This window comes from Thamnophis sirtalis, unplaced genomic scaffold (genome assembly GCF_051295495.1).
Source record: "Thamnophis sirtalis isolate CommonGarterSnake01/CBP01778 unplaced genomic scaffold, rThaSir2_p1.2 scaffold_6, whole genome shotgun sequence".
NCBI lineage: Eukaryota > Metazoa > Chordata > Lepidosauria > Squamata > Natricidae > Thamnophis > Thamnophis sirtalis.
Genome location: NW_028261386.1, coordinates 66072255 through 66097078, shown reverse-complemented (window position 1 = coordinate 66097078; position 24824 = coordinate 66072255). Strand labels below are relative to the sequence as shown.

The window sequence follows — 24824 nt, the reverse complement described above, 5'->3', positions numbered from 1 at the left end:
TGCTATATGTCATAAATTGGAATATCTTACTACATAAGTGATAAGTGTACTGTTGCCTTATTGCAACAAATGTGATATATAAAAATGTCATAAATCTGATATCACAAGTAACTTTATTAAAATATATGGAGGTACTTTAACTAACCAAGACATTAGGTACAATGCACTAAATTATAATAAGAATTTGTTTAGTTTTAGATTAGCCAAACTGTGAACAGTTCAACAAATCATAGTAAAAAAAAATGGCTTGGTAGAATGCAATTAACACAGTGCCACTGATCATGAAGTAAACCATTGTAAAACAACATACTGTATTTTTCGGAGTATAAGATGCACCTTTTTCCCTCAAAAAAGAGGCTGAAAATCTGGGTGTGTCTTATACACTGAATACAGCATTTTTTACCTCCCGAAACCCTGCCCCTTCACCAAGATGGCTGTGCATAGCCTCTAAGAAGCTTTTAGAGAGCTCCTGGGGGCTGGGGAGCGTAGAAATGAGCAAAAAATGGCCCGTTGTTTGCTTAATTTTACCCTCCCAGCCCCAGGAGCACTCTATAAGCTTCCTAAAGGCTATCCATGCCCTTGGTTTTACAAAAATGGGCCCTTTTTTTGCAAAAAAAATCAGGCTGTTTTTTGTTCATTTTTGCTCCCCCCACCTCCCAGGAGCACTATGCAAGCTCCCTAAAGGCTATTAATGCCTTTGGGGGGGGAGAAACGGGCCCATTTTCTGAAAAACGGGCTGTTTTTGGGAGGTTTGCAGAGTGCAAAAACTTTTTTTTAATTTGCCTCTTCAAAACCTTGGTGCGTCTTATACTCCGGTGCATCTTATACTCCAAAAGATAGGGTAATTTTTAATGTTTTTAATGGGAAATAGTTAAAATACATATTCATCAAGTTCAAATATTGATTCAAGTTTCTCATCTCTCATTGGAATAGAAGTAGGTCAGACGGTTACATTGAGATAAAGGAGATCCATGTTCAAGTCTCCAATCAGCTACAGAATTCATTAGGTAATTTTGTAGTATCTCTCAACCTGATAAAATGAGGAATGACTTTATGCATGCTACTTTGGGTTTTCAGAAAAAAGACAGCATGTAAACAATATGCATAGAGACATGTGCAGACACACACACATGCACACACACACAAACACGAACACAAATAAAATGTAGAGATAGAACTAATGAATGAATGAAAACAGCTGTAAGGAATGAAAAGTAAGGATAGTTTAACTTTAAAAAACAGTCTTGGGTACAATCTTTAAATCAGAAGAATTCATATATGAAAAAAAATATCTCTTTAACAACTATTGAATGAAGATCACAGATCTGCATGAATTATGCATAATGTATGTCTTTACAAGATCTGAACTACACCTCACTAGGGTAAATCGTGCATCATATGTTTTCCATAAGTATTACTGTAAAAATGTCAGTACACATTTTCTGACATCGTTTTTTTTCCTTGCAGCAATGCATGATGGATAGAATTTGCAATTCCAATATATAAGAGGCCAAAGGCTACATCAGAATCAAATCCATCAGCATCTACTGGACTATATTGACACATTACTGGAAATTGGAGACTCCACAAATTCTTTTACCATATATCAAGAATTGCTAATAGCTTAGCTATTGTCTTCCTGCTATTCTACGTATGCTATTCAAACAACAGCACTCCTCCCACACAAATAAGCTTAGCCAAAATGCCAAACACTATGATTGAAATCAGAATCCCAAAATATTTCTGTCAAGTTAACAACTATCCATCTCAGAGCAGCAGAAGTTACATCTATTAATAAACATGTGAGAAGAGTCTTATACATTAAACTATTTTTAAATGTGATGTGTTTAAAGTGATTTTATATAATTAAAACTATGTCTCTCCTTAGGTGATTTTGGAACAGTCACAATCTTTCATCTCAACTCACCTCATAGGTTGTGAGGAAAATAGGGGGAGGAAGGGGGTAATCAGGTATGTTCGTGGCCTTGAGTTATTATACAAATAATAAAGGCAAGAAATAATTTGGAAGTGAGTAGAGCAATGGTTTCCAGAGTTGGTGGCTATCTTTTTTTTTAAAGAAAAGTTTCTCAAAAGTTAACTCTGAGAGATTGCTACCCCTAGCAAATCCATGCCCTTCTTCTTTAGTCCCATTTAGTGACAAAAAAATAAAGGACAACCTCAAATCTCTTCAGTTCTTAAGTGAAAGAAAATTTAAATTTCTTACCTGGAAGAAATTTTAAATAAAAAAGTTAATTTCAAAATCGAAAAAGTATTTATTTGAAAAATGGAAAAATAAGAAAAACAATGAAAGGCTGCTTTTTATTCAAGCAAATAAAATCTGTTCAGTCAGTTGTGATTCACTTATCTGAATAAAATATAAGGTAAGTTGGAAACATATTGCAGAAAGTAAAATCTGAAAATGTATGCCGATCACCTTAATAAATGCTGCTAGGAAGACAGCAGTTCAACCAATATAACACTTTTATGGGAATGAGTTCAATAAAAGCCAGTCTTTTAGAGTCTGTAATAGCACAGTGTTCTCCATTATTGCGAATGGTCTAGCCAGAAAATTAATTTCTGGCTACACTTACCTTCTTAACAATACTAATCTTAACATTTCAAGAGAGTCAATGCATTCCAACTTGGTAGGTTTGCATTAAAAATGCATCCAATAACAAAAGATTATGAAATGATTTTTTTTAAAAAAAAAAAAAGACTGGAGGAATATTGAGATGTATGCAACCTGACTGGTTTCAACATTTCACTCTACTCCAGGTTCACACACAGAAGTGGTGATATGCTTGACTAGAATCCTAATCCTGAAATTACAGAGATTAATTGGCAATATGAGGCCTTTTTGTCCTTGAATTGTACTGATAGCAGAAAGAAGAATCTGGACAACTTCCAGCGGGTGCTTAGAGAAGCTTTTCCCAAAGGTCAAACTGTTTGAAAGATTGTAGGAGTCAAAGTCAACAAACCTGTAAAACAGCAAGTTAAATGTTGACATAACACCAAAAAGGGCTGATTACCACCAATAGTTTTCACAGTACAATTCCCAGAAGTGATATCCAAAGCTATTGTACATTGCAGAATGCAATCTGAATTAATCAGATTGTGATTTTATTATAGATAGTTTAATCCATAGTGAAAGTGTCTGAATTCAAATGTAGACTTTTTCATCTTCAAACTGTTAAGCCGAAAAAAAGATCCCATTAAGTTTCCTGATCTTTTATCATCTATAAAAATCATTCACTAAAATTCACCTCACTCAAGATGGAGATAAAATAAATTAGGATGTATGACTTTGTTTAACAGAACAGATCATGCAGATCTGGCAAGTCAGCCATGTTATAATGGTTGTTTCTTTCCCCCTCATTCTTTGGTCAATTTTTCAACATTTAGGTCCAGCTATGAAAATTAAAGTAAACAGGAGGAAACAGAAAGGTTACTCTTTGGGAACATGTTTCTACAACTGTTCTTTATCACATTTTATAAACATTCAAAAATTGTGCACCCTTCCAGGCTATTTTTATAATGAATAGATCTGACTTTCTTACCTTATCATTTAGTTTAGACAAGTTTCCGAAGAGAAGATGTGGGAGGAGTAACAATTGGGTATTAACCAAGCCTTCTTGCCTATTGGAGACTGAGGTAATCTTTTGAAGCCACACCTACTGCTCTCCTCTGGCTTCCCAGATTAACCTCAGTCATCGGCCTGAAAGGAGTGCTACTTTGTCTCTCCCTTCTTTTCGAAAACTTAAGAGTTTTTTCCCTTTCAGCAAGTTTTTTTCCAACAAAATTACTATTAGAGATCAGCAGTTCGCCTCACCATCCTTCTGTCATGCTCCGCGCCACTTTTCAAGCTCCGGCTTGCCAGTGCATCCGCAGATGCCCCGTGCGGCCAGCTGGTTGCGTTGAAGGGGTGGAAGTCCCAGCAGCCGCAGGGACGAGAGAAATGACCGTGCGGCATCCGGAGGGGCCCAGGAGGGTCTGCGAGGACTGGGAATCCACCGAGGATCGCTGCGGAGGCTTCCAGCGGCAAGAGGAGACCCGGACGGCTCCAGCGGTCACCATCTTGATCCGTCAACATTTTAGGAGCACGTGGGTGAGCGTGTGATCAGCGTTCCTCTATGGACGCCAAAAGCGCTCACAAGGCACCAGGAAGCCAGAAGAGGCTACATCTAGGCTCTACCCCGCCGGTGATCCGGGGGGTATTCCAGGGCTGTGCCTGCCGGCAGCTGAGGCCACAATCCAGCAGCAGAAGAGCAGGGAAGCGGATCCAAGCCCTAGAGGACCAAATCCGCCCTACAGTGACTGCAGAAGGAAGAGGTTGGTGAGCACCGTAACTGTAAGTAATGGCAGAGGTGACCAGGAGTAGGGATAACAGGCCCAGAGCCCCAGGGGGAGTGGACCCGGATGAAGGGACCTCCAGAGCCATTTCCCCGGCACCCAGAGGAAGATCCCCAGTGAGGAGGGACAGGGACAGGGCTCCCAAGAAGGCAGTCCTCAGGAAGGAGGCCAGGGCGACCAGGGCCTCAACCAGAGAGTTCAGGGTGACCATCAGCCCTTCCCCCTCCAGATCACGATCTCCCCGCAGGCCTTCAGCCCGGGTTGAGACCTGGGCAGCATCTCCAGCCTCACCAAGGGGTTCCCATAGAGGGCACAGCTCCCTATCGCCCCCCCCCTTCTCCAGCTCCCCCAGTAGACTCGAGAGCGGATCCTTTTGGCCGCAGGGCAACCAGCCCTGGCAGGCCTTGCCTGGCGCCTCTATCCCCTGAACACAGGGAATATTCCCAGCCACCAGAGCTCCAGCCTGCCCTGCCCGACCTCACTAACAGCTTCCAGGACATGCTAGCTAGGGCTCTGGCCCAGGTAATGGCCTTGAACTTAGGTCTGCAGCCTCAGAGGTCCAGGAGCAGGTCCCCTCAGGAACCCCCCAGGGTTCAGCAAGAACGCCCAGCACTTCAGCTGCCAGGGAAGCCAGGTCTCCCTTCCCCTCCACAGCTAGCGAGGCTTCAGACCTGGAGGAGGTAGAATTGAAGGATGTGGGGTTCTCAGAGGATGAGGATCCCCAGGTAGAGGATGATTCCACCATAGCGGGCCTCTTTCCTCCGTCTTTATTTAGCTCCTTGCTCTGCAAGGCATCGGCCACAGCCGATCTGGATCCCCCCCCCGGATCCTAAACTGGTAACGGATCCCTCTGGCAAGGGTAAGAGCAAAAAGAAAAAGGGACCCTTCCATAGGCCCCCCATAGCTAAGGAGGAGATTCCCATGCCAGAGATGTTCATGGAGATGCTTAAATCGCAATGGGTAAAACCAGGCTCCTTCCCCACCCCAGGGGGAAATGAGAGAAAATTTTACAATCTCAATCAGACTTTTGCCCAAGCGCTCCAGGTACCTGAAGTGGACAATCCGGTAGCCATCCTGGCATCAGCTTCAACGGTCGTCGCAGGAGACATGGCCAACTGCCTCAAACCAAAGGACAAGAAGGCAGACATCGTCCTGTGCAAAACGTTCCAGGCCATCACCTGGGCCAGCAAGGCGGCTGCCTCCGCTTCTTTCTTTAACAGGTCCACGGTCCTGTGGTTGGAGTAGCTGAGAGATAGGACCCCAGCATCAGAGGTTCGCCTACTGCAGGACATTTCCAAGATGCTGGCGGCAACACAGTTCTCAGCGTGTTAAAGTATGCCTTGTAGGCTATGTCTTCTTCAGTTGCTTCTAGGCGCCTACTCTGGCTACGCCATTGGTAGGCGGAATCCCGGATGAAGTGGCACCTAACCGGGGCAGACTACACGGGGAGAAGCTATTCGGGATGGCACTGGACCCTATCCTTGTGGAGGATAAAAACAAGTGGAAGGTTCTTCCAACAACAACCAAACGCTCGGACTTCCACCATGTGCCATACCCCAGGAGGACCCCCTTCAGACCTCCCGACGGAGACAACCAGAACCAGAGGTACAAAAACCGCAGGTTCCACAGGCAGGGGGATAGACAATTCCAGAACAGTTTCAGGGGCCAACAGCAGGGCAAGCGGCCCTTTTGAGGAGGAGGCAGTCGCCCTTTCTGCAGGTTCAAGTGATCCGACCCCGGATCACCCCATCAGCGGTCGCCTCTCCATGTTTGCGGATGCCTGGGGCCGTATCACCTCGGATGAGTGGGTACTCCAGATGGTAAGGCTCGGGCTACACCTGGAGTTCCGCTCCCTCCCCCCCCAGTAGGTTCCGCACCTTCACCTCCTCCACAGACCCGACCAAGAGGGCCCTTAAGGCCAAGGCCATTAAACATCTTCTAGACATCAGAGCCATTGAAACGGTCCCAGAGGGGGAGAAGGGCTCAGGGTTCTACTCAAACCTCTTCTTAGTTCCCAAGAACTCAGGGGGATGGAGAGCCATCCTGGATCTTAAACTTCTTAATTAGATCGCACAGATTAGGCCTCCTCCGAGTTCCATCCACCAGTCAGTGCCGACTGGCAACTACGCGGAGGAGAGCCTTCTCAGTAGCAGCTCTGACCCTTTGGAACGATCTCCCCGTGGAGATTCGCACCCTCACCACCGTCCAGACCTTCCACACAGCCCTTAAGAACTGGCTATCCCGTCAGGCCTGGGGATAAGATTCTAATCCGCCCCACCCGAATGCTGAATGAAAGTTGTGTTTTATTGTTTTATTTTTTATTTACGTACTGTCTTATGTTTTATCTTGCACCCCCCTTCCCATGAACTGTAAGCCGCCCTGAGTCCCCTCAGGGAAAAGGGCGGCCTATAAATAACAAATAAATTCTAAATTCTAAATTCTAAATTAATTCCAGGGTGGTATACTGCAAATTTAAGATGGCCTCCCTAAAATCCATCCTGGAGGGCATCCGGCTCGGCAATTTCCTAGCCTCTATCAATCTCACAGAAACATATCTACACATCAGGATCGCCCCAGAACACCGTAAATTCCTGAGGTTCTCCCATGAAGGGAACCACTTCCAATACAGAGCCCTGCCCTTTGGGCTGGCCTCAGCCCCCAAAACATTCACCAAGGTCCTGGCAGCAGCCGCAGGGTACCTGCACTCCCTCCCAGTCCGTTTGTTCTGTTATTTAGATGACATCCTCATCTTAGCCAGGTCGCCAGACTCGGCTGAACGGAACTTAGGTACCACCATCAACACCCTTAGGTCCCTGGGTTTTTCCATCAATCTGGAGAAGAGCCACCTAATTCCCTCCACCAGGCTCCTCCACCTAGGGTCCATCATCGATTCAGTGGCTGGGGAGGTCTTTCTTTCCCAGGATCGCAAGGACAGCATCGTTAAGATGATCCATGAGGTTCGCAAGTCACACTCTCTTCCTGTAGTTCTTCTTTCCAGGCTCCTGGGGAAGTTCATCTCATGCATAGGAATCGTGCCATGGGCTCGACTGCATGCCAGGGAGCTCCAATGGTTCCTGCTGCCTTACCAGAGAGCTGGGACGAGCGACGCCACCTTCAAGATCCAAGTGTCACCCCAGGTGCTGCTATCCTTTCGCTGGTGGCTGTCCCCAGCCTTGAACAGAGGATGCCTCTTCAGAGAACCGGCAAGGAAGACGCTCACCACCGATGCAAGTCTCTTCGGCTGGGGGGCCCACCTGGAGAACCAGACCTGAGAAACAACATCAACTGGTTGGAGCTCAGAGCCATCCATCTGGCTCTCCGCCACCTCAAGGACATGGTGACCGGACATCACATCCTAGTCCTGACAGACAATGTAGTGGCCAAGGCCCACGTGAACAGACAGGTGGCACTCACTCCAGGGCTCTTCGCGACGAGGCGCTGCGACTGGGGAACTGGGCAGAGAGGCATCTGCTGTCCATTAGAGCGGAACACATCTCCGGAACAGAGAACCATCAGGCAGACTGGCTCAGCAGGGAGATGGTCGACAACGAGGTGTGGCAGCTCCATCCCTCAATCTTCCGTCAGATCTGCGAGAGGTTCGGTCACCCGACAGTGGACCTTTTCGCGACACCGCAGAACCCCCAGCTGCCAGAGTTTGTTTTGAGGTTTCCGACCAGGGGACCCATGGACGCGGACACTCTTTGATGCAGATGGCCACCAGGTCTTCTCTACGCCTTTCCCACCCTTCCCCTCATCCCCGGGGTTCTGAGGAGGGTGGTAGCGGAGGGAGCAGAAATGATAATGGTGGCTCCCTTCTGGCTGCGCCGACCCTGGTTGGCAGACCTCGTGGAGCTATCCACAGCCCCGCACTGTGATCCCAGTGGGGGAGGTGACATTGCACCAGGGGTCTCTGGAGCATCCAGAGTGGTTTCATCTGACCGTCTGGCAATTGAGCGGGAACAATTAAGGGAGGCCCAATTCTCCGAGAGTGTCATCAGGACAGTAGAGGCATCCAGGAGACAGTCAACCACATGCATCTACAACGCTTCCTGGGTGTCCTTTGCAGACTGGTGCCGAGTTAAAGTCCTCCGCCCAGCTGCAGACTCGGTCCCCCAGGTCATAAGAAGGGCCTGGCCACCAGTACTCTTAGACGTCAGGTCTCCGCTTTCTCTACAGTTCTGGGGGGGGGGTGAATGCTCCTCCATTGTCCCAACATCCGGTGTTAAAGAGGTTCCTCAAGGGGGCGGGGAATCTGAAACCCTCAGTGGTCCATCGATTCCCCACCTGGGACCTTCCCACGGTACTTCAGGCCCTCACGGAAGCACCGTTTGAGCCTCTGAAGGAGACCTCCCTTCAGCTCCTAACCCTCAAGGTTTTCTTCCTGGTCGCCATCACCTCAGCCAGGAGAGTTTCTGAGATCAATGCCCTCTCCAGCAGGGCGGACCTCTGTACCTTCTTAGATAACCGGGTCATCCTCAGGCTTGACCCCGCTTTCATGCCCAAAGTTAATTCCTCCTTTCACAGGGCCTTGGAAATCATTCTTCCGGACTTCTGTCCTCATCCCTCCGGTGAGAGGGAGAAATCCTGGCACAAGCTGGATGTCAGAAGGGCCTTGCGCATATACCTCAAACGCACGGCCCCCTTTAGGCGTTCGGAAGCCCTCTTCATGTCTTACCAGCCTTCCTCCCGGGGAGCTAAGATCTCTCCGGCCACCATCAGTAGATGGATTAGAGCGGCCATCTCGCAGGCCTACAGGGCACGAGGACTCCAAGTCCCAGAGGGCATTACTGCACATTCCACCAGAAGTGCAGCCACCTCAGCAGCCTGGTCCACCCAGGCCCCCATAGAGGAGATCTGCCGGGCAGCCGCCTGGGCCTCCCCTTCTCCATTTATTAAGCATTACAGACTAGATGCCTCCGCCTCCGCAGAGGCTGCCTTCGGCAGGAGGGTTCTGCAGGGAGTCCTGGACTCCCCAGGGGGCTCAGGCCCATCTAATCCCTCCCAGGACATCTAGCTTTGGTATGTCCCAATTGTTACTCCTCCCACACCTTCTCTTCGGAAACTGGCAGTTGGACTTACCTGAACTGCATGTTTCGAGGAAAGGTGTGGGAGGAGTCACTTCCCTCCCGTTCAGGGCACCCCGCGCCGGGGGCCTGAGCGAGTCCAGGTTCAGCCTAGCGGTTAGGAAGGATATGTGTTGGCTGTTCTTGTTTGTCCTTCCTTTCAGATGCTGCTACAATCCATCGGTTAATCTGGGAAGCCAGAGGAGAGCAGTAGGTGTGGCTTCAAAAGATTACCTCAGTCTCCAATAGGCAAGAAGGCTTGGTTAATACCCAATTATTACTCCTCCCACACCTTTCCTCGAAACATGCAGTTCAGGTAAGTCCAACTGCCATTCTCTCTGTAATCACCACCTTTGAGAATGTAAATCAACTTTCTTTCCTTATTACTGATATCCACTTTCAATCAGTGTCAGTCAAGAACACATCTATTCTGCAGTATGATTATATCTGATTATGTCAAATGATGAAGAATATGACTGAGCTTCTGGACTGCAATTATATCAACCCCTCTAGATACTTTATATTTTCAGATTTGCTACTGATATTTTGGCAAAGATAAAACAATCCAAAACAGAGGCATAGAATATTGAATAGCATTCCATTGTTTAATATCATCACTAGCCAAAAATAAGGTAATTTTTTTACATTTGCATTTAATTTCAGTTCTGATTCAACTAAAATAGAAATTGTTCCTGGTCAACAAAAGTTCAGCAAACACATACCAATTACTTAAATTCAAACTCCCATGAAAAATATGTCACATTATAATAATCACTTTGCATAATAAGGCTGGGCAAAGGCAGCTACTAGGGTTACAATCAAGTGTGTGAAATACATGCTATGAAACTTTGCACTGACAAATTGGTTACTGTGTTTGTGTGTATGTGTGTGCATTAAAGTATGACTATGGCCAAGCCTGAAATACATCTCTCTCCCAAGTGCTTGACATTTCCTATATTCTTGGAAAAATGGACTCTGATTTGATGTATAATAAATTACAAAAGGCATTTTGTTTCATCAAACCCAATCCACCAATAACTTCATTGTCATTTTTCTGCAAAAATCATTACAAACCACTGCATAATAAAATTCTGGGTACAGAAACGATAACAGGTTTATACAAAGTTCTTCCTCTGGGGTTGCCTAGTTTCCTACCTCTCCTCCAGGATTCATGTATCAAGTTGAAATGTGTGTTTAGAGGAGCTACAGGAGCTGCACTCCATCACCCATAATAATCATCATGCAATTAATACATGAAGAATGGGAGATTCTAGATATTGTGTAACATCTGTTTGGCACCTTCCATAAGGCTCCTTTCCTCAGTCAAATTGCCTATCTTAATGCTACCCTTCTGTAATCTATTCCATGAAAAGATAAAAAGGAAAGAGATAAAATCAGAAGATATCTCACCATCTCTATAAACCACCAATTATGACCCCAACTGAAATTGACTGTTGAGTATTATGTATATGTCAGGGTTGAAGCTATTTTGCATGGGGTCAGGACTTTGATAATTGGAATATAGGAGGATAAGGTAACATTTTACAGGGAATTATGGATTAGCTAATATAATTAGCAATTTTAGTTAATTAACCACATGGAAATTGGGGTTTAATGGAAGATTGGATTAGAATAATTTGACCACACACAAAATTTCTGATAAAAATATTAAAATGGCTCAAGTTAAATTAGCAAAAAATATTTAATATGATGGAAAGTTATTTTTCTGAAAGCCATAGATATTTTTCAAAAATCTGTATGTTTTAAATAACTAAGAGTTTGATTACTAGTGTTTACAAAGTAGAGATATATAGCCAACAGTAAGAGAAATGGAAATAGAAATAGGTTATGCATAAGAAAAGTGAATGAAAACTTCTTATGGATTTTTTACTGAGAAAAAAAATTAAAATGGGTTTGCAATATATAAGTTTGATGGTTAGAAACAATAGCTAATGGAAGAAAGAAATTATGGTGCAACTTTAGAGAAAGAAGGTAAAATCTAAATGCATTTAAATCCATTGTCAAAAAGATCAGTCACTCCTTCGTTGTATTTACCTTTTTAATTTTTTTTATTGTTCTCTTTTCTGAAGAAGAGACACTTGTCAATATTAATGTTCCAGCAACACATGGCTTCCTGAGAAGCTCCAAATCTTCTTCCAAAGAAGAAACTGCTGGGGGCAGGGGGAGCATAGTATCCAGTCCTAATGTAAAACAATATGCTAACACAGCATGGAACTTACCAAATGTACTGCTAATGAAGCTTCATTGTAAATTACTACAGGCTTATAGTCATTATTTTTAAACTTGTCTGTACTAATTTTCTAATTTATCATTGTTCTCATGTATTTTCCCAGTACTGAATGAAGCACATGCTGTATTTTGAATCTTACCAGAGAAAACACTGGGAATCTTGGAGAGAAAGCTTTTGACTGTACGAATAGGAATCCCATTTTTCTCATCTTGCATACGAGCTATGACATCTTCCATCTGGATAAGAAAAGGAACAAATAAACATATTATGTTCTTGAGTAGTAAACAGACTGGATGAGTCTTGAGTTGATCTAATTCAATATCATGTTGCCACAGGGACCAAACTAAATGCCTAAGTGAGGATAGTAACCTCTGTTATTGCAATTATGTGTAGCTTTCATAAACAATAGCTAATAATAGCTAAATTAAGACCATCTAAATTAAGAGGACATCATCACATCTTGTGGCATCAATTCTAAGATAACTATTTTCTATATCAAGAAACACATTTTTACCTGCATTGAATCTTAATTATTTTGATAGATTGATTGACTGACAGTAACTACATTTATATCCCACATTTTTTGTTGAGAGCTTAAAACAACATACGGAGGAATCTCCACTAAAATTAATTCTCATGCTAATGAAGAAAGCTGTGGAGAAAGGTGTAAAAAAATTAGATAGAAATGCAGTAACTTGGTCAAAGCAACAAGTAACCTCCATGATCAAGTGCTGACTTGAATCTGGATTTTCCCAATCCAAGACCTTAATGGCTATATTGAGCCAGATCCAAGACTTTAAACACTATACTGGCAATTAACACTCAAGGTCAAAGCTCTCATGAGAACTGTTCATAAATACAGCTTTGATGATACTGTAAACTGAAGTAAGAGACAGGAATGAGCTAAGAACATAGTTTATTTACCAAGCTAATCATTTCCTCTAATGTTATTAAAAACTATTCTGTACCCAACATTGTTTCCAGCTTCTCCACAATGAATAAGTTTCAAATAATAGCACTTAAACATACATACATCCTTCTTCAAAGATCAATGAATTGAATATAGTAGTAAGCATTTGTTTGATTAGTTAGTCAAACAATTCTCAGTTAATAATTTTGAGTACATCTTTATTGAATTCTTAAATGACTTGCTCATTCATACGTAACTATGGCACTGGACGTGATACATATGGCTCTATTTCTATGATATCACAAACTGGGAGAGTTCATTATTTAATGCTAAAAAATTTTCAATTAAACATAGCATCTTTGATACTTGAAATCTGGAAAATTAAAATGTCTTATTAAAGGCCTGGGTTAGCTTGCAGAGTTTGCTGGGGGGGGTGGATTCTCAGATAAGCTCTTTGGTGCTGAAAATGTAGGTGTTATATCAAAAACAGTCACCTATCAGTGTACATTTAAAAAATAGAAAGTATGAAAAAAATTGAAATGTGAAGAGATTTTAATTTGAATGATAGCATTCCAGAATATTCCAAACTCTACAGCATGTTGTTTGTATGTGTATTTTTGTACAAATGTCACTTTGATATGGTCCAGTCTTCTTTTCTGATCAAGACAAAGCAGCCTTCTTTTAAATATGAGAGAAGGAAGGATATTCTGTTGTCACTCACACACTCACATATCGATAATGACTGATAATATTTCAATGTGTTTTTGATATCAATATTACATGGGAGTCAAATGCCAACTGAAACTACGTTTGCACACTTTGCAAATAATTTTGAATAAAGTTGTAAAACCCTGCCCTCCCCCTTTCCAAAGGAAAGATTGCATCTTTGAGCAATACAACTTTTTTTTCCTCATGTTCTCTGGTCTCTAGTTGCCATTTGTCCCACTTGGCATTCCCTTATTTATAGTTTCCTGTAACAAATTGTTCTCCAAGTGAGGAATACAAGGGAACAAACAAAGATAAAACAAACTTAACCCATTAATACAACAGCTATTTTTTAAAAAAACATGCAGAGCTAAGATCATTAGAAGCATCAATATTATGTATTATCAATATTATATATTCATTCATCTTAAGAATAATTCTATAACCCTGAGGATAATGTAGATAAAAGATACAACTATACCATAATAATATCAATTAAACACAGAATGCTACATGAATTGTAATTTACTAAGCAGAGACTAAGGGTGACAAACATGTAAAATATCCAGGCAGGCTAGAAACAGACTAAAAATACAGACCAAAAAACAAACAAACAGTTCAGCAAGAACTAAAATGTATTTCCTTATAAAATTAAGGTTGTCTTAAACCAAATGCTGGGAAGGAATATAAATATGCAGAGATTTAAAAGTGTGAATTTTCATGCCAATGTCTCAACTTGGAGAATGTTTCCTCCCCAAGGTGATTTCATAAGAAACTAGTTCAGGACTGCACAGCATGAGGCGCAAAAGCAGCCCTGTGCAGCCCATCAGTATATTTTTAAAACTCAATGAATCCAGCACCCTCATCATTGGCACCTCAAAATGCATGCTGCCAAGCACCACCAATGCCTACAGAATATAAACAGAGAGATCATCCTGACAGGTGAGCAAACCATTCTCTCCTCTTTTTCTAGAACTCCTTCAAATATAAACTCTCAGTAAACAAGCACTTCATCTATAAATGCTATTAGATAACCTTAAGAGCGATCATTTCAAATATATTTTCTTACCTCAGGCAAAAAAGCAATGTGAGCAGGAACAAGGAAAAGGCCAATTTCTCCATTGAGTTTTCTTGTGGGAATTTGGTAAGAAGCATTGGAAATCTCCCTTCCTTTTCCTTCCCTTCCCTTCCCAATAGACAAGTAAATGACTAGTACTGGGTGGAAGAGGAAGCAAGGGATTGCAAGAGAGGCTTGGAAACTGTCACAGAATATTGAAAATGAAGATTATGTGATCACAGAAGCAGCCCAGCAATGCAGCAGAGCCACCGGTAGCACTGAATCAGCTACAACTTTCCCTAATTTTATTCCCTCCAGAGTCATAAGTCCAAGATTTTAGATGTATTCTGTAAACTGAGGTAACATTGTTGCCTATGATGCACTGTTTCACACACTTAAAGGTCATAATGAGAGCTTTAATTGTACATAGATGTATCTTTCTTGAATTTATTTTGCATTGCAAAATTAAATCTGAGTTCACAGAAACCAACAACTGTATTACCAATTAATTTAATCCCAATTTTTCCTACTTCATTCCACGTACCCAAAAGGAATATTATTTTCCCCTTTAAAAAATTGACTTTCTAAAGAAACAGCATCTTTAGATTAACTAAATATGTCATAATAGGGGGAACATTCTTTTACATGAAAAAAATCATTTACATTTTTATTTTTTTCCAGATCAATATGGCACCAAAATTGTCCTAAATTCACCCTTCTTTCAGATAAATTCAGTATCTCCAGCAAAGGTATGTTTTATTCAAATGCAAATCATTATGTTCTCACTAACTTAATGAACTAAGGCCATAATATACTAAAGCCAAACTTTATGTACTAAGCCATTTTCTATTTTGATTGCCTAGAATGTGCTACAGCTGAATTACGATAAAAGATTAAGAGTAGGAATATTGTAATCTATGCTGTACATGTTGAAATGCTTCTCATGTTTTGACTGAACAGGCAAATCAGAAAAGTGTTGCTTACTATCATGGCTGCCTCTCTCCCTGAATTATCATGGCTGACTTCTGAAACTGCAAAGTAAAGAATTAGTCCCCTAGCTTTGCTTCAGCCTTTCCTGTCCAGTGGTCTGTTTATCTCTTATCAGTTTCACCCAGACCCGCTCTGACAATGCAATATTGCATTTTGTCTTTTTAAAAGACAACAAATCCTACCTGTGCAGAAGGTGCAAAAGAGCTGCCATAGGGAGGAAAAAGAAAATCATAGTTCTGAAACCAATAAGGCAATCTGACATTTTCAAAATTGGGGGTGGGGGGAGCATCACTGAGAAACAGCAGTCACAGACATGCCACAATACGAGCCAAGGAGATGCTCTAGCCAAGATCCAAAATTCGACATGCTCTAATTTGTAACATTTGTGAGAGATGGGGAATTGAATTGAAAAATGCTAACATTTATTAGCAAGCTAACAAAGTGCTTTGTCAATGACCACATTTAATTTGAATTTCTCTCATTCATTGCTAAATGTACACATTTACCAGGATACACAAATAGATATTGCGTTTTATGAAGAAATTAATTGGATCTCAAGGTATTCATTTTTTATTAACTGCATATTATAAACAAATGTTGAAAAGGGAGGTGAGCCTCACTAAGGATGTATAAAAGATGTTTGGTTTCAGGGAATTGGTACTGTTCAGGTATTCTGTTTTCAGATTTGCACTGCTATTTGTTCAATAAACCTGAAAATAACTCTGAAATAAAACACAAGGGACTGTAACTTACATAACCTTTTTTGGAAGGATGGTGGTAAAGGAGGCTTAAGATCCACATAAAATTTCAAGTTTTTCCACAAAAAAGAATTTGAGAAAGTATCCCCCTCTGCTCAGAAAGGCAGCTGAGTGGATGAATGTTGTTCAGGAAGTGGAAGATTACGAGTAGGAACACTGTAATCTATGCTGTATGAGGTAACTTGGGCCCAAGAGGAAAAAGAAAATAAAAACAAGATACATAGTTTGAACAATATATGAAGACACCTCAAAAGACGAAGAGAAAGAAATAGCCTATACTTCGTCTAGTTTAGGGGGTGGCACAATTTTAGGTGTGATGCATCTAAGGAAGTGATGGCGAACCTTTTTCTTACTGCGTGCCAAAATTGCATGCACACTATCACATCCACAGATGTGCCCACTCAATCCTCCTTGCCCACCTGTGCATGTGTGTGTGACCTGCACCCCCCACATGTGCATGACCTGTCCCCTTGTGCATGCACGCATGACCCCTCCCCAGGTTTCGGAGGCTTTCCTGAAGCCTGTTGAGGCCAAAAACGGCTCCCGGAGACCCTCTGGAAGCCAGAAACAGATTGTTTCTGAAATTCTGCTTTGGCTGTTGGGACTGGTTTTTGCCCTCCCAAGGCTTCAGGAAAGCCTCAAGAGGCCGGAGATGGCACAAAACAGCCCCAATGGGCCAACCGGAATTTCGGAAATGATCACTTCTGGCTTCCAGGGGGCCTCTGGAGGGCCGTGTGAGGCTGTTTTTGCCCTCTCCAGGCTTCAGGAAAGCCTCCGGAGGGTGGGGAGGGCGAAAAATGGCCCCAATGGGCCAACCGTAAGTTCAGAAATGATCCATTCCCGGCTCCTGGTGGGCCTCCAGGGGGTTGGGGAAGGCCGTTTTCACCCTCCCCAGGCTTCAGGAAAGCCTCCGGATGCTGGGGGGGGGGGTGAAAAACAGCCCCAATGGGCCAACTGGAAGTTCAGAAACAATCTGTTTCCAGCTTCTGGAGGGCCTCCGAGGGGCCGGGCGAGGCTGATTTCATCCTCCGGAGGCTTCAAGAAAGCCTCCAGAGGCTGGGGAGGGCAAAAATGGCTGAAACTGGCCCAACTGGAAGTTCCTGAACGAACTTCTGGTTGGGCCATTGGAGCCGTTTTTCACCCTTCCCAACCCTTGGAGGCTTTCCTGAAGCATGGGGAGTGTGAAAACGGCCTCCCCTGGCCCTCCAGAAGGGCAAAAAATCAGCTGGTCAGCACACACATGCACGCTGGAGCTAATGGCTGGGGTGCCACCAAATATGGCTCGGCGTGCTACCTGTGGCATGCATGCCATACATTCGCTATCATGGATCTAAGGTGCCCTATGAAAATTTTAATAATTTTTGAAAATCAAAGGTCCCATTAAGTCTTACCTAAAAAGAGTAGAGATTAAAGCATTTTCACCTGAAATCTCCATGTGAAATTACCAGAATATTATGAGATTTCTGACAAGGTTGGATTGGATGTTATTAGATTTTATGGCTCTGCGGATACTATTCAATATATATAGAATGCAGTAAGAAAAAAAGAAAAAACTTCCTCCCTTTTCCAGCACCTTAAAGCTACAGGACATGAAATTAATTTTGAAGGAACCAAATTAATCTCCAAAACTGAACAGATGGTGTGTCCTAGGGAGCCATTGAGTTTTTTGTAGTTTAGGACGTCCAGAAAGGGAAGTTGGTTGTTTGCTTTTATTTCCATAGTGAATTGTATTTTGGGGCATAGGCTGTTGAGATGTGTTAGGAAGTTGTCCAGTTTTTCTTTCCCGTGTGGCCAAATCATGAAAGTGTCATCAACATATCTAAGCCAGAGTTTGGGTTTGTATTCATATTTATCTAAGGCATTAGTTTCAAAATGTTCCATGTATACGTTTGTGATGACGGGAGAGAGGGGTGATCCCATGGGTGCTCCTTCTATCTGTTTGTATCTTTGTCCATTATGGATGAAGTATGTGTTGTTTAAGCAGTGGTTGGTCAGGTCCAGGATGTGTTTAGTGGGGTTGTGTTTGTTTAGGGAAGTGGTTTGAAAAACAAAAAAAACACTGAAATATTTATGACTGAAGCCCATAAGAGCTGGACATAATAAGAGCCATTCCAACTGTGTTCAAGGCTTTCGAATAAATATAACAATGCTGATAAAAAGTTTACCTTTAAAATAAGTCACTTTCTCTTGCTTAAACACTGAACAAAGGGTATAATATCAGCATATGAGATCATAGCTTGATCATAACAGAATAACTAATGCTTTTATGGTTTCCATTGGGTGGGAACAAAAGGACCCTCACTCTAATTCAAATTTCTTGTATGTGAGTCCTTTGAAAGCAATGGAAGTTTCCTTTTGAATAAACCAGAGGTGGGTTCCTACCAGCTGGCACAAGTTCGGTAGAATCGGTTTGTCAAATCTACCGAACCGGTTAGAAGTGGTTCCACCAGAAAGCAGGCCACACCTACAGAAGAGGTTCCAAAAATTTTTGAAATGCACCACTGACACACACACACACACACACACACACACACACACACAGATTCACACAGAGAGAGAAAGAGAAAGGAAGGAAGAAATAAATAAAGAAAAAAAGAAAAAAGAAGGAAAAAGTGAGAGAGATATGAAAGAAAAAAGGAAAAAGGGACAGAGAGAAAAAAGAAAGGAAAGAGAGAGAGAGAGAGAGAGAAAACACATGGCCGGCAAGCCACTTCCACCAGGTCACATGGCTGGCAAGCCACTCCCACAAAGGAGGCCATACCCACAGAGTAGGTTCGAAAAATTTTGAAACCCACCACTGGAATAAACATATAGGGTTGCTCTACAAGTAAAACAAAACTTCACAGATCTGATTACTCTAGAAGTATAATATAGACTGGATCCTTTCACTGAATACTCTATTACAGCAGCCCCCAACCTTTTGGGCACCAGGACCAGTTCTGTAGAGAGAGGTTTTTCCGCAGACTAAAGGGACATGGTTTTGGGTGCTGCCTACATCCATGAATGAGGCTTCGCTTGTTTGTGCGGACTGGTTTCTGGCATGAGGCAGCACTGTGCCGGTCCACAGACTAGGGGTTGGGGACCCCAGGTCTTTTAGGAAGCCGATGTCATAGCCTTGAGTTATGATGAATATGTGTAGCTATTGCCCAGTAGTAAATACCATTGTTGTACTTCAATATAAGGTGTCATTTGTCATAGTTGACAATGCCCTTTTGCTGCTGTGAAATCTAAATGATGAGTATGAATGGTGTATATTAGAACATTATGTCACTTCAAATAGGAGGAAAAAGTTGGTCCAGGAAAGCAACTAATTTTAAAAATTAAATTTCCCAGCCCAAAATTTAACAAGAGGAACACACAATCCCCCTCTATCATGCCCATTCCCACGTTCAAAATTGCATTTTCTTACATTGTCAAAATTGACAATGTAAGAAATTGAACTCTTTAAGCTTATGACATGGGGTTGTAGTTAAGATGCTTAACTCAAAACCAAGACATATTCCTTCCTTAGGCTTAGAAAATATCTTTGGGCTAGTCTCTCTCTTTCTTGATCCAACCTTCCCCCCACCCCTCCCTGATTGTTATTATGGGAAAACAAGAGGAGGAAGGTACATCAATTTTAGATATACAAAATAAAGTCGAGATATAAGCTTAATAAATAAAACATATCCTGCCATCAGCATTGTTTTCTTAGATAATAACATATTCTGGCATTTCAACAAATTGTTGACTATGAAAAGAGAAAAAAGAAAGCATAAAACAGCAAAGTACTACAAACAATGCAGAATACAGATTTTAAAGAATTAAAAAGAGTTGAAATACTAGCTTGCAAATAATCCATATGTTGAATAGACTCCAAATGTTTTTAATTTAAAAACAACAATGAACTCCAAAGAAAGGTAACTCTGATGTGTGAAGCCTCTACTTAAGAAGTGGGCCCAAGAACAGTGAATTTTGACCCTAAACTTAGAACTTGTCCTCAACCATATTCCATCACTTCTTTCTTCCATTATGAAGTGACAAAGTATTTCCTGGAAAATAAAGGTGAAGAAGGGGAAATGAAAGCATTTATCATCACTTCTTTAACTAAATCAGCAATTTTTCCATTATGTTTTTTTGAAAAGTTTTTTTTTATTTTAATTGAACAAAAACACAAAAAAAGAATCATCCTTCATTACATCTTGTAGAAAGCGTGTCGATTGGTTACAGATAACTTCCGTGCATTTCTTCCACAGTCATTACTTATAGTTCATATTAGATTATACACGTTAAATCAAAAATCTTTGTATATCTTACTATCAATGTACCACAATTCTCATTTGACTACAATTATTCGAATATGCTTTTACCTCAAATCATTCATACTTAAAGACACAACCACATAATGGCATTCATTAGCTATTTCAAAAAATCCTCCAATAACATTACACTTTTATAACAAGATCTACCCTAACCCTAACCCTAATGTATAGCATGTATATATTGTTAAACAATGTCCATTGACATTTCCTTGTTGTTATTATAATTTGCTAAAAATCATTTACTATTTATGTCTCATCTCCTCTCGTCAGGACTGTCCCCTCCCCCCCAAAAAAAAACCTTACACCTTTATAACAAGATCTAAATAAAAATTTGTTAATAAAATTTATAGGTCTTTTTCCCAAGTCACAATTTGCAATTTATATCCAAATTTCTTTTACTAGTTTGCCAGTACATGTATATATCATTAAGCTGTATCCATTATCATTTCATTATTGTTATTATAGTTAATTATTTGTTAATGAATAAACATTTAATAACAAGCTAAAACAATCTAAGAGTTACTAAATTCCTACTTATTGATCATCAAAATCAACTAATTTTTTATTATCAACTTTCATTGTCAACCTGTATCTTTCCAGTAACAAAACAATCTTATCTCTCTTGCCAATTGTGGTGTCAGTCTTCTTTTTATCTCCTTTATAAGGTTTTTATAGACTTCTCTCCGCACTTTGTTGCTTGAAGAATCTCTAAGGTAATCTCGTTGCTCACCAGCTGCTACTAAAATTAGCTTGTCTTTGGTTGTCAATCTTGCTTCTGAAAAAAAATTCTTAAGTCTATCATCATTACCATTTTTTTCCCTTCTGTATCATGGAATCTGGGGTAGAGCTCCAATTCATCAAATTCCTTTTCCATATTCCCTTCTTTCCACTTTCACCCACATTTGCTCCATTAATAAATTCATCTATTGTCTTATCTTTATCTACTATATCTTCATTCTGCCATTTAATTTTTGGGGCTCCAACCCCAACATCTTTTGCTAGTCTTTCCAACTTCTTCTCAATTCTCCCATATCCTTCCAACAGATTTTGAATTCCAGCCAAGTTATTTTGGAATTGTAAAGTTTCCTCATCTAAATATTGATCCATGTTTCCAAAAAAGAAGAAAGAAAGAAAGAAAGAAAGAAAGAAAGAAAGAAAGAAAGAAAGAAAGAAAGAAAAACTAATAGTCACTGCCACTCTAGCCTTCCAGGCCTCTTTTATTTTTTTATTTTAGGTTGACTTGAACACAAGTTCTTTTATGCTCTTCAAAGGAGAAGGGTTCTGTTTTTCCCCCTTTCTTTCCCTGCCAAAATATTCCTCAAAGGCACCTGTGAAAACAATTCATGCCCTTGGCTCTTTCTGTATACAAGTTGCAAACGCTTCAGCTACAAAGTCAGTGAAATCAAAGAAGGAAAGAGAAGAGATACGTTGTTTCAAAAATCCCAGCCTCTGACCTCCGAGTGGCAGTGTGCTACTTTTCACTTTCTAATATTTATATCTGGCTTATAGGAAACAAAGTTCTTTAGATTTCTTTTAATGAAATTTAATAACAAGTAATAGGATTGTTAAAATAAGAAGGAAGGTTTTAATCCAGAAGTCAAAAAATAAAGCAACAAAAAGCAGAAGAAAAAAATCAGTCTGTTCACTTTAAGAGGAGAAATGAGAAACATTGCGAGCACTTCAATCCACAAATAATAGTTACAAAGGAAAAAAAAGCTTTCCAAAGCAATCCAATATGAGTTAATTTTACCACTCAGTTCTTTTGCTTAAGGATCTAATTTGGCTTTAACAAAAAATTTCTTTGGGCAGTCTTTCGCAAAATAGAATAAATACCTCACCAGATGGACTCACTTTCTCTTTTCACTTCCTTCCTTCTGGAGCCGTCCCGATTTCATCAGCCCAGGGACTGCCTGTTTACCACCAGCTTGAAGCGCTTCCCTTGGGTCGATCAGGGATTTTGCGATGTCCCTGAGACCAGCAAGGCTTCCTGATCACCATCTCTACGGGACAGTTTAGGTCTCAATGGACTGTCCAGCAGCAAAAGTGTCAACTACGGTCTTGGAGTATCAAGACTGCACATTGTGACATCGTAACGAAGCTCCTCCTTCTCTGCAATTTTTCCATTATGTTTTGAGTGACATAGCAATCTTTCTCTTCCAGTTACTGATCAAACCCAGATTTGATCAACCTTAGATTTTTTTTAAAAAAAAAGATGAATTGGCATTGGCCATACTATGTATTAATATGATCCATCAACCAGTTGCTTTGAAAGTGCATTATCAGACTTCCGTTTATGTTTTGATAAGTACTTATTCATTAATGCTACTATTTCTGCTTCATTAATAACTCTAAGATGCAACAAGTGGAGCATTATGCAGGAAAAATGGTTAATCTAGGAGGCTGAAAAGATACTTAAATAGGGATTTCCAAATGGACCTATGAACTGAACAATTTTTCAGTAAGTTGATTCAAGAGCCTGCCTTAATATGAGGAATTTGTTCTGCTTTTTATACCATTGATTGTATGTCTTGTATTTCCTTTTTACTCTCCCCAAAGATATGGTTGATTTCTCTATTCGTAAGCAAGAACAAAGCTGCCATGCGCATGAATTTCTCTAGCCACGTTTTGGGGATGTGGCCAGTTTCTTTTCTAGATACTCCTCTAGGCTATGGGAATATGTTATTTCTTGAATGAATTGGCTTGAACAGATACTTCAGAGAAGGCTTCCTGCCAAACTCTAAAGGAAAACACACCTGATTTTACCCATTTTCAAAAGCAAAACTTTGCTTCCTGATCCCTACTGTTTCAAGTCCTGATCTGAAGGCAATCACCATGACTTCTCCTGGAGTTGCAATTACAGTGCTTAAAATGGCTCAGCTGAGTTATCATATCAGTGCAGGCTTCCCATTCTAGGCAAACAGATGCTGGGGATTTGTCATACAAATTAATCCTTGGCTAGTGCTGTAATATGCAAGACGAGAATTTTATTATAGTTGGCAATTCTTTGGAGTTGTGAATTCTCCATGTACATTTCTCCCTTTAATTGTGCAGCTGGCTGTATTTTTTATTTAATTTTAATAATTTGAATAAGGCATAATTCAAGTTATTCATAGCTCCAGTTAAAACCTAGAGGAGAACTAGAATTGTAAAAGAAAAGAAGAGTAAGAACCAAGACCTGGTAAAAGAAGAGCCCATCTGAAGAACACCTTTTTGATACAGTCTCCCAGTGTCAATACAGGTAATCCTCAACTTACAACCATTCATTCAGTGACCTTTCCAATGACATGGAACAAGGGGTACTTATGATAAGTCCATCATTCAAGGACGACTAAAGGAATATAAGGAGGTTGAAATGCATTTGAATATAAGTAGCTCAGTAGTTGGTCTGAGCTCTGAACTTTACAATTTGGTTGAAAAGGTTTCAAAGCGAACTGACAATGTCTCCGCGAATAGTGATGAAAATATTTTCCACCAAATTACCAAGCTCGGAGCTCAGACCAACAGACTGAATATAATGAGATTTACAGAGAAATTAAATGGACTCATATTTTCAGGAAGGAGAAAGCAGAATATCTACACCATACTGATGAGTTAAAAGCCGCAAATACTGCATGCACTTTTAAAAAATTATCCCTCAGTTCCTAGACCAGATGTTTTAAGACACATGACCAGCTGTTAGCAGGAAGCCTCAATGACACTTAGGCAGTGCATAACATGACAACAATTGTGTAGTTATTGTCCTGCATCTGCAGTTTTTTGTAAGTTATGAGTCTTCCTTCACTGTGGTCTCTGTTTTGGCTATCCTGATAGTTAAGACATGGTCCAGTGGAACACATCACAAAACAGCCTTTCTGAGATTGACTTCTGTGCCTGAAGAAGAGGACGAGATCATACAAATTGGAGAGATCCTCAATGGTGCAATGCCTGAAAGCACGATTGGATATAACCAGCTGCAGAGAGGAACGCAAGACTGCTGGTACCAGAATTGCTTAAAAGTTTGTTCACAAATGTGCATGTAATTCATCAGGGTAAGAAAAGACTTCATTTATGCCAATGCAAAGGGAGACTTAGGTCCCGCAATAGCAATTAGACTTATATACCACTTTATAGTGCTTTACAGCGCTCTCTAAGTGTTTTATAGAGTCAGCATATTGCCACCAACAATTTGGGTCCCCATTTTTCCCACCTTGGAAGGTTGGAAGGCTGAATCAACCGTGAACCTGGTGAGATTCGATCTGCCAAATTGCAGGCAGCCAGCAGTCAACAGAAGTAGCTGCACTCTAACCACTGTGCCACCATGGCTCATAATACTCTTAAGAACATAGTTTACAGCAGGGCTGTCAAACTTGCGGCCCATAGGCTGGATGCGTCACACACTGGCCATGCCCACCCCCGGTTTAACAAAGGGGGTGGAAGTCCTGATACGTCACATGATGCTG

At 41.2% G+C, this 24824-nt stretch overlaps 1 protein-coding gene across 4 annotated transcripts in view; it reads right to left on the bottom strand.

The window, feature by feature from the left end:
- The window catches only part of RGS7 (regulator of G protein signaling 7), a 182596-nt gene that overhangs the window by 86403 nt on the left and 71369 nt on the right, over positions 1 to 24824 (bottom strand). For all 4 annotated transcript variants that reach the window (XM_087718041.1, XM_087718042.1, XM_087718043.1 and 1 more), the window contains one exon: positions 11804 to 11900. In XM_087718041.1, the coding sequence (XP_087574167.1) occupies positions 11804 to 11900 (97 nt within the window). The remainder of the gene's footprint in view (positions 1 to 11803; positions 11901 to 24824) is intronic.